The 11,098-nt window shown below is 35.7% G+C and overlaps 1 protein-coding gene across 1 annotated transcript in view; it reads left to right on the top strand.

Moving 5' to 3' along the window:
* The window catches only part of cdh23 (cadherin-related 23), a 317,998-nt gene that overhangs the window by 153,808 nt on the left and 153,092 nt on the right, over window positions 1–11,098 (top strand). Inside the window, exon 9 of the mRNA XM_073834861.1 lies at window positions 7,652–7,764. Coding sequence (XP_073690962.1) covers window positions 7,652–7,764 — 113 coding nt within the window. The remainder of the gene's footprint in view (window positions 1–7,651; window positions 7,765–11,098) is intronic.

The following is an 11,098-nucleotide window of genomic DNA, read 5'->3' as shown; positions in this document are numbered from 1 at the left end:
CATCAACATATGATGAGAATATATTTCAAATCCATAAAATAACTCTTCATGCCACGTTAGAATTAGCATCTCTTCACAACCTCCTCAGAAATGAGTCGGTGTCTGCTCCTCACCTTAAGAAATATATTTGCATTGTCTGATAAGGATTATTATCATTTCAAATCAGCACACTCTTCAGCGGTCTTACTCCAATGAACAGCCAAACATGCTAATTTGAATGAATCCATCAGGTCAACGCGCCTCTCAGCTGCACGTTTGATTTCACACTGGGCAATTGGGAAAGTGAATTAAAGTGTGTGTTCTAATTGGCCGCCGATGCCCAGAGGAGCCAATATATTCACGCTAGTAGACGCGCGTGCATACACTCGGTTCAAGCGCTCTCAATCAATCTGGGTACTCCCATTGTTTGATTTCCATTACGCAGATGGTTCAGATTGCTATTTGAATGTATAAATCACAGCTATCTCTGCAGGGCAGCTCTGAGTCGCTCATGCATGCTCAATGCAAGCTCCGTCTCAATCCAATGCCAGTGCTGCAGTGGTGGTGTGGCTATGTCCAATTTAGCATAACAATAGTGAACACCTGAGATGAGAAGAACGAGGAACAATAAAAGTTAAAAAGAGTAACTGGGAAGGAGGAGGTGAAGAAAATGAATGATGAGGATCTGGAAGACAGGACTATGCAATATTTAGAATCAAAGAAATCTATCTATCCGTCTGTTGTTATGTTGTTCATTTTATAGATCTGTCTGTCTTTCTACTGTTCTGTTGTTCTATCATTCTTCTATCTATTGGTCTGTCTGTCTGTCTGTCTGTCTTTCTATTGTTCTGTCTTTTGTTCTTTTGTGCATTCTATCATCTATCTGTCTGTCTGTCTGTTGGTCTGTCTTTGTCGTTCTATCGTTCTTTCATGCATTCTATCATCTATCTGTTTTGTCGGTCTGTATCGTTATGTCCTTCTATTGTTCTTTTTATCATTCTGTCATTCATTTTATAGATCTATCTATCTGTCTGTCTGTCTTTCTATATCGTTATGCCTATGCCATTCTATCGTTCTTTCTATCATTCTGTCGTTCATTTTATAGATCTGTCTGTTGGTCTGTCTGTCTGTCTTTGTCCTATCGTTCTGTCTGTCGTTCTTTCATGCATTCTATCATCTATCTATTTGTCTGTGTATCGTTATGTCACTCTATCGTTCTTTCTATCATTCATTTTATAGATCTGTCTGTCTGTTGGTCAGTCTGTCTTTCTTTGTCGTTCTATCGTTCTGTCTATCGTTCTTTCATGCATTCTAGCATTCATTTTTATAGATCTATCTATGTTTTGTCGGTCTGTATCGTTATGTCGTTCTATCATTCTTTCTATCATTCTAGCATTCATTTTATAGATCTATCTGTCTGTCTGTCTTTGTCGTTATATCATTCTGTCTATCGTTCTTTCATGCATTCTAGCATTCATTTTATACAGTCAGGTCCATAAATATTGGGACATCGACCCAATTCTAACATTTTTGGCTCTATACACCACCACAATGGATTTGAAATGAAACGAACAACATGTGCTTTAACTGCAGACTGTTTTTTGCAGAATGTTTTGATTTACATCCAAATCAGGTGAACGGTGTAGGAATTACAACAGTTTGCATATGTGCCTCCCACTTGTTAAGGGACCAAAAGTAATGGGACAGAATAATAATCATAAATCAAACTTTCACTTTTTTAATACTTGGTTGCAAATCCTTTGCAGTCAATTACAGCCTGAAGTCTGGAACGCATAGACATCACCAGACGCTGGGTTTCAGCCTGATGCTCTGCCAGGCCTCTACTGGATCATGAGCAGTTCCTTTCCTTCTCCATACTCTTCTCTTCCCATCACTCTGGTACAAGTTGATCTTGGTCTCATCTGCCACGCCTAATATTTTTGCTATCTCTCTGATGGGTTTGATTTGTTTTTTTTAGCCTAATGATGGCTTGCTTCACTGATAGTGACAGGTCTTTGGATCTCATCTTGAGAGTTGACAGCAACAGATTCCAAATGCAAAAGCACACTTGAAATGAACTCTGGACCTTTTATCTGCTCATTGTAATTGGGATAATGAGGGAATAACACACACCCGGCCATGGAACAGCTGAGAAGCCATTGGACGGCGCTTCACAGTGAAGATGGACAATGACCCAAAGCATACTGCAAAAGCAACCAAAGAGTTTTTTAAGGGAAGGAAATGGAATGTTATGCAATGGCCAAGTAAATCACCAGACCTGAATCCGATTGAGCATGCATTTCACTTGCTGAAGATAAAACTGAAGGGAAAATGCCCCAAGAACAAGCAAGAACTGAAGACAGTTGCAGTAGAGGCCTGGCAGAGCATCACCAGGGCTGAAACCCAGCGTCTGGTGATGTCTATACATTCCAGACTTCAGGCTGTAATTGACTGCAAAGGATTTGCAACCAAGTATTAAAAAAGTGAAAGTTTGACTTATGATTATTATTCTGTCCCATTACCTTTGGTCCCTTAGCAAGTGGGAGGCACATATGCAAACTGTTGTAATTCCTACACCGTTCACCTGATTTGGATGTAAATATCCTCAAATTAAAGGATAACAATTGCCAAAATGCAACCTGGGCTGTTTTTTTTTTCCTGTAAACGAGACAAACTTGTATCTAAAAGCATAATTACGACAAACGAGCCGTTTTTGAGATTGACCGTGATTTCGTTTTGTTTTCAATGGCCGGTGAATGGGAGTGCTAAGGGCATAAATTTGAGCGCATCAAAATCGATATTTTTACAACACTAAGAAGGCTCGACACACCATGAAACTTTGCTCGAAGTGTCGCCTGGGTCTCTACACATGAACTCGAGCATTGAGAACATTGTTTGTGTACACAAAGTTTACTAAAAAGAAAGGTTTTGAACAACTCACTTTCACTGTTTGAGTTTCCGCTCGCGGCCGTCTTGCCAGTCAAGACGTGTCGATCTCCGATTACGAGGATGGATAGCTCCTAAAGCATATTTCCATATAAATACACAGCTAATTTGTTGTTTTGTCCCAAGTGAAAAACAATATTAACCTTCTAGTTGTAAAAACAGCCTCATATAAGCCTAATATTTCGTCCTATGGAGTCCATTCATTCGCATTCAGAGATCGACACTTCTTGACTGGCAAGACGGCCGCGAGCGGAAACTCAAACAGTGTAAGTGAGTTGTTCAAAACCTTTTTTTTAATAAACTGTGTACACAAACAATGTTCTCAATGCTGGAGTTCATGTGTAGAGACCCAGGCGATACTTCGAGCAAAGTTTCATGGTGTGTCGAGCCTTCTTAGTGTTTTAAAAATATCGATTTTGATGCGCTCAAATTTATGCCCCTAGTTTTCCCATTCACTGGCCATTGACTACAAAACGAAATCACGGTCAATCTCAAAAACGGCTCGTTTGTCATAATTATGCTTTTAGATATATGTTTGTCTCGTTTACAGTAAAAAAAAAAAAACAGCCCAGGTTGCATTTTGGCAATAGTTATCCTTTAAAGCTGACAGTCTGCAGTTAAAGCACATCTTGTTCGTTTCATTTCAAATCCATTGTGGTGGTGTATAGAGCCAAAAATGTTAGAATTGTGTCGATGTCCCAATATTTATGGACCTGACTGTATATCTGTCTGTCTCTCTATCTATGTTATGTCATTCTACTGTTCTGTCGTTCATTTTATAGATCTGTCTGTCCGTCCGTCAGTCTTTCTATCGTTGTTGTTTTATCATTCTGGCTATCGTTCTTTTGTGCTTCTGTCTGTCTTTCTATCTATCGTTATGTTGTTCTATCATTCTGTCATTCATTTTATAGATCTATCTGTCTCTCCATCCGTCAATCTTTCTGTTGTCGTTCTATCATTCTGGCTATCATTCTTTCGTCTGTCTGTCTGTATCTATGTCTCTCTGTCTGTTGTTTTTATTCTATCATCCTATCGTTCATTTTATAGATCTGTGTATCTGTCTGTCTGTCCATCTTTCTATCTATCATTGTTGTTCTATCATTCTGCCTGTCATTCTTTTGTACTGTCGTTCTGTCTTGTTTACTCTATAGATCTATCTACCAAACTCCTCTACGGTCTATCATTCTATCTAGACTGTCTTGACAAACGTTGTTTTGTTAATAATTACAGTTGTATGATTTTTCCTAATGAAACCTGCATTCCACTTTCATCAAATTGCAAGTGCAGTTCTGCATCATGTTTCAGACTTGAAATTGAATTTAAATGCAGGGCTTGGAAATTAAAAAGCATTTCTGTTCAATTCAGTTCTGAATGGCAAACAATCGTGATGGAGTGGGGAGGTGGAGGCAGGGGGCAACATGGAGGTGAAAGAACTGGGTTGGATGGTTTTACATGGCAATGGGGATGTGGAGGAATGTAGGAGTGAGTGAGTAGTTAGTGAACAGAGCGATGGGGGGCTGATGATCTTTAGTACTACATGATTGTGCGTGATGAGAGCTCTACAGAGGTGAGATCTATCATAAAGAACAAAAGAAGACTGTTAAAGGAAAAGACAGATTGTGTGTCACTCTGTGTGCCATCTGCATCTGCTGGACTTAATTAGTGTGCAGTGAATATACACCGCAGCTGTGAGAGACGGACAGAGAGAGATAGACATGAAATTATAATGAAAATAATTACAGAAATATCATATAATTAAGTAAAGTGAGGTGTTAATGAGATGAACAGTTTATCCAGGGAGTATGAAATGTTTTGAGTGGAAGATGAATTAGAAAATAATGGTGGATTGGATGACGAGCTGGTTTAGCACTCTATTGTAGCCTTAAAGTTTGGGCCACTGCTGCCAAGCACTGAACTAATTACCCAAAACCAGCATGATATCTCAGGAGTAACGGATTAATTAACATGGCCACTGTTCCCATAGTCAGTCAGGAGATATTATTTTCTCTGTTCCAGACCAGGGAGAGGTCCAGTCCCAAACCACACGACTGCTCTCTGTCAGGCGGTTTCTGTTTCTTACTCTTTGTCTAAGTATTTTGTTGACCTAAGCACTGAAGTATCATTTAGTAGCACACCTAGTATAATTTGTAAAGTCTTTAACTTTGGTTAAATTCATCATTGTGTTGGAGCTTGTAGAATAATTGGCTTCCAAAATGCAGTTGTGGGCAGTATGAGCGATATTTTGTATTACAGTTTAAGTAATGTAAAACACACACAGTCATTCTAATGCTTTTTCTGTATGATTAGTTTATTACAATTAGCATGAAATGGAAATTGACCTTTTCTGTTTTATAAATGCATATTGTAAATCTTATTCTGAACAATTCATCGTTCATCAATCAGTTTTTGAACAGTAAGATTTTTAATGTTTTTTCAAGACGTCTCTCTTGCTCACCAAGCCTGCATTTATTTTGATCCAAAGTACAGCAAAAACAGTAAAATTTTGCAATATTTTGAGTGTTTCTAGTAAAAGTTTTCTATTTGAAAATTCTATTAAAAGCTGAATTTTTAGAATCATTACTCCAGTCACATGATCCTTCAGAAATCATTTTAATATTCTGATTTGCTGCTCCAAAAAAAAATATATATATATATATTAGTGGTGGGCCGTTATCGGCGTTAACGTGCTGCGTTAACGTGAGACTATTATCGCGCGATAAAAAAAATATCGCCGTTAATCTATTCTCAAAGTTGGGTTGGGAGCTGGGTCTAACTACGCAAGATATGATGACTTTCACCTTGATATTTTAGCGCGGATGATGTATATCTAGTTGAATTGCACTGTAGGGGGCGAGAACGAGTCTCCAACTTCTGTGAAATTACCACATCAAATGAGACGCGCAGACATGGATGCAGTTATGAAGCCGCTTCAGGGCAGGTGCGTGCGTTGTTAGACCCTTTTTACTGGGGCACGTGCCCCAGTGAAAATCTGCTGTGCCCCAGTAAAATCTCAAGTTTGAGTTATAATTTACTTTGATAATCCCGAAATAAAGACATTAAACTATATGCAACAACTGAATTGACGCTTCTAAAAGCAACGCAGTTTAATCGAAGAGAAGATTATGCACGCAGATAGGCTATCCATGCCCGCGCGCGCCTGTGTATTTAACGGGAACGCGCACGTCGTACAGCCTTTTGCGCAGAAGTACTTGGTTACACAAATTTGTATAGTTAATTGTGTTGTAAATGCAATTGTCAAGCAGTTTGTGATGGATTTTGGAAACAGGAGATGAGCGCCTGGTCTAATGCGCCACCTGGCCCGTCCTCGAAGACTTACTTTTAGTCATTATTTGGGTAGCACACATATTCTGAATGCCTTCGGCAGAATTCAAATTAGCCATTTTAATCTAGATTAATCTAGATTAATTTCAAGATTTAATCTAGATTAATCTAGATTAAAAAAATTAATCTATGCCCACCACTAATATATATATTTTGCGAACAGCTGAGTAGAATTTTTTAAGGCTTCTTTGGTTAATGGAAAGTTCAGAAAAATAAATATTTTGTAACATTATGCATGTCATTTTTATCACTTTTGAACAATTTAAAGCATCCTTGCTAATTAACAGTATTAATTTCTATAATTTATTTTCCCCCCAAAAATAAAAAAAATGATACTGACTCCAAGCTTTTGAATGGTATCATGTATAATGTTATAAAAGCTTTTTATTTCAGAAAACATTAATCATTGGGTCTTTCTATTCATCAAGGAATCCTGAAAAAATTGTACTCAACTGTTTTAAATATTGATAATAATATTAATAATAATAAATGTTTCTTGAACAGCAAATAGGCATATTAGAATGATTTCTAAAGGATCATGTGACACTGGAGACTGAAATAATGATGCTTAAAATTTCAGGAATAAATTACATTTTATAATATATTCAAAAGGAAAGATAAAGTATTCCAAAATGTTACTGTTTTTGCTGTGCTTTTGATCAAATACAATTTAAAAAACATGAAGTATCTTACTGTTCAAAAACAGTCTTAGACTTCTCAGTGGTGGTATATGTTTAACTTGCATTAAATATCCAAGGTTGTGTTATTATTCATAATTAAATTGACAATCCCTTTAAATTACAATTGAGAACATGAGGAAACATGGTGCATGATTGCAGTACAAATTGGAATGCAATGAATGCAATTTCAAGAATTTCATGCAACATCTAAAAATCATCTAAAAATGCTTGATGTTTGAAGGTTTACAGGCCTTACAGATTGACGGATAGATTTATGTCATTTTATTAGAATCCTGCTTTCTTATTAATGTGCAAATTTGTGCCATTTTTGGCAAAAACTCTCATACCATCCATCCCTAATTTCTAGGAAAGGTATGATCAGATGAATTCTTTTAAATCCTTAGCTGGCAATAGGGATGTTCCTCCTGGAGCAGAGGTTAAGTGCCCTGCTCTAGGGCAGAATGGTGATTAGGGAGCTCAACGACCCTCCGCTTCACTGACGCCTCTGAGGATTTTGACCTACAACCTTTGAGTTCGGGCGCAGATATTTAACCACTTTACAATCATGACCCTCAAGTTATTAAAATATGCTAATAAGTCAAGGTGTAATGAGGCAGTAATATGGCAGTATTCAGTGCAAACAGAAACATATTTCGACCCTATTGCCACAAAATTCACCTTCCTTTTATTATTTTGTTCATCAGGTAACACCAACAGCATGTTTGCTCTCGACTACATCAGCGGATCCCTGACAGTGAGCGGACAGCTGGACCGGGAAAACCCCTTGTACTCATCCGGATTCACCATCACAGTAAAGGTGAGACTCAAACCTACACCTGGAGGTTTTTATGAGGATTCATTGTAATCTGTTTTTGAGCTTTGAAATGGTTTCTCTACATGATTTGTTTAATTTTAACTGCTAGGGTTGGAAATAAATATTTTTGTTAACCAGATGCTTAGTTCCATGAGCGGTTCTTTAGCAGAAGTACACATTTGGACAAGAGCTTTTGGAGTAATATGTGGTATTTAAATAAAAATAAAATACCAAGAATGCAATTTTTTTCTTTTATACACTATCAGTCAAAAGTTTTTATGTTTTTGTTATTTTTAATGTTTTTTTTAAGAATTTCGTTTTTATTTGATCCACAATGCAGCAAAAGCAGTAATATTGTGAAATATTTTTACTATTTAAAATAACTGCTTTCTATTAAATCATCTAATATGCGATTTGCTGTTCAGGAAACATTTTTTTATTATTATCATCAATAACAGTTGAGTACATTTTGTTTTCAGGTTTCGTTGATGAATAGAAAGATCCAAAGATTAGCATTTATCTGAAATGAAAAGCTTTTGTAATATTATACACTGTACCATTCAAAAGCTTGAAGTCAGTTGTTTTGTTTAGTTTTTTGGGGGAAAGAAATTATAGAAATTAATACTTTTATTTTGCAAGGATGCTTTAAATTGATCAACTGTGGTGATAAAGACATTTATAATGTTACAAAAGATTTCTATTTCTATTCTGTGAACTTTCTATTATTTAAAGAAACCTGAAAAAATTCTACTCAGCTGTTTTCAACATAATGATAATACTACATGTTTTTTGAGGAGCAAATCAGATCATTTGAATGATTTCTGAAAGATCATGTGACTAGAGTAATGATGCTAAAAATTCAGCTTTGAAATCACAGGAATAAATTACATTTTAAAATATATTGAAATAGAAAACAGTTCTTTTTAATGCTAAAAATAATTTTTTAATTTATTAAATGCAAATTTGGTGAGCAGAAGAGACCTCTTTAAAAAAATATATTAAAAACCGTATTGCTCAAAAACTTTCGACTGGTAGTGTATATCATTTGGACAAATTCTTTTGAGCGCTTGCTCAATTGTACCAAAAGTGCTGTTCATAGATTTGTTGAGGAACTCAAATCGGTCGATGAAGCTGGAATCAGAATAGTGAAGTTCCTTAAGCTCTTAAAACCTTTTATCATAAGTCTTTCAACCCAGTGTGAGATTCAAATCCACTAATGCATTATTTAAATCTATTCTGTAATGTTTCAAGGTCAAGATTGATTTTAAATAAGGAATGAAATCACATATAAGCAGATTTGCTCTGTTTCCAGAAATTCTTGTATAGTAGCGCTGGTTAGTCTCTCGTCCCCTGTGCTGAACTCATTGGGACCGCTGCCAAATGCATTATTGATTCTACAGTAAATGTTTGCAGAGTGTGACTGTAATTTATCGAGCCATTTACCCACGTTGAGCATATCAGGATCAGTGTGTGAAAAGGTCTCACTGACCCTGGAGCCTTCAATACATATTTAACTCTTTTGCATAGCTATTACAAACCTGCAAAACACTTCTAATTGCACCAGGCTTACAGTGCATGTAAATTGATTTTTCAAAGTTGTAACTAAAGCAAAGATTATATGGAGTATGTTTTACAAGAAAACAGTTTTTGTAGGTCACAAATCAAATCAAATAATTATTTTTGTGTCATAGATCATGTCAGCTCTTTTTACCAACGGTTAAATTTTCTTGTTTCCATTGAAGCTCAGTGTGAGCTCTTTTTTCCACCGACACAAATATATTAATCTATTATGCCCTGCTGCTGTAGGAATGAGTGACCATGTGACAGACACTCTGTGTGTGTGATGTCATCGTTATCTCTGTGCCCCGCTGACAGTTCCAGGGCCAAATACTGGTGGAGTGTGTGTGTGTGTGTGTGTGTGTGTGTGTGTGTGTGTGTGTGTGTGTGTGTGTGTGTGTGTTTTAATGTCCCTCTAGACCTCAGCCAGCGAAACTCTTTGTTCCTGTCTCTCCATCTCTGAGAGCTCAGTTTAGCAGAGGCCTTTAGGCTCCTGAAATAGTTGTACACACACACACACACACACACACACACACCTTTGCCTCCTCTTTGGGCTGTATGGCAATGGAGATGAGAAACAGGGAGAGGGAGAAAAAGAACAAAAGAGGAGAAATAGAAAGAAGAGCAGACAGATTTTAGTTTAGAGCAACTTTTAAAATAATTCCAATAAAAGTATGATAGTCTCATGATCACACAGTTATCATGTGAGTTTGGGTTTGGGTTATCATGCTGTCCAAATACAAATATTAAGCAGCACAACTGTTTTCAATATTGATGATATTAAGAATTGATTCTTGTGCAGCATATTTGAATGATTTCTGAAGGATCATATGACATTGTTGGCAGGAATAATAATTCTGAAAATTCATTTTTGCCGTCACATGAATAAATTATGAATGAATGAATTTAAAATATTCAAATAGAAAAGTAATATTTCTCAATATTACTGATTTTTCTGTATGTTTCATAAAATATATGCAGGCCTGGTGAGCATATCTTCTTTTAAAATTATATATATTTAAAAAAAAAAAAATCCCAACATTTTTTCCGAAAATTTTGAACACTAGTGTATGTTTTTTTTTGGGTCTAATTAATTAAAATCATAAAACATACACAATTTAACAGCAAAAAATGTAACAAAAAATATTTTTTTAAGGCCCTATGAAATTTCTTTATTTTTTTCCCCTCATAAATTCAGTTTTATTTTTACCGATTTCTTTGTTTTCAATAAATTTTCTGGATTCCATTTTAATGATTTCATTACATTTTAATAATCAAAAGCATCTCTAATTAATTTTTGTCCACAAATGTGACCCTGGACCACAAAAGTCATAAGCGTAAATTTTTTTATCCTTTTTGGTAAAGAGAAAAAAAATTCTGAATAAATATTCACATTGATGTATGGATTTGTTAAGGACAATATTTGGCTGAGACACAACTATCTAATAAATCTAGAAGGTGCAAAAAAAAAACACAATATTGAGAAAATCGCCTTTAAAGTTCTTAGCCATGCATATTACTAATCAAAAAGTAAGTTTTTATATATTTATGGTTAAAATTTTACAAAATATGTTCATGGAACATGATCTTTGCTTAATATCCTAATGATTTTTGGCATAAAAGAAAAATTGTTAATTTTGACCCATACAGTGTATTGTTGGCTATTGCTACAAATATACTCGTGCTACTTATGACTGGTTTTGTGGTCCAGGGTCACAAATACTTTATGTATTTAAAATTTCCTGGTAAAAAAATACTAAATATTCCTTAAAATATAATA

Source organism: Garra rufa, chromosome 2 (genome assembly GCF_049309525.1).
Source record: "Garra rufa chromosome 2, GarRuf1.0, whole genome shotgun sequence".
Taxonomy (NCBI): domain Eukaryota; kingdom Metazoa; phylum Chordata; class Actinopteri; order Cypriniformes; family Cyprinidae; genus Garra; species Garra rufa.
This window is presented reverse-complemented; position numbering and strand designations above follow the sequence as displayed.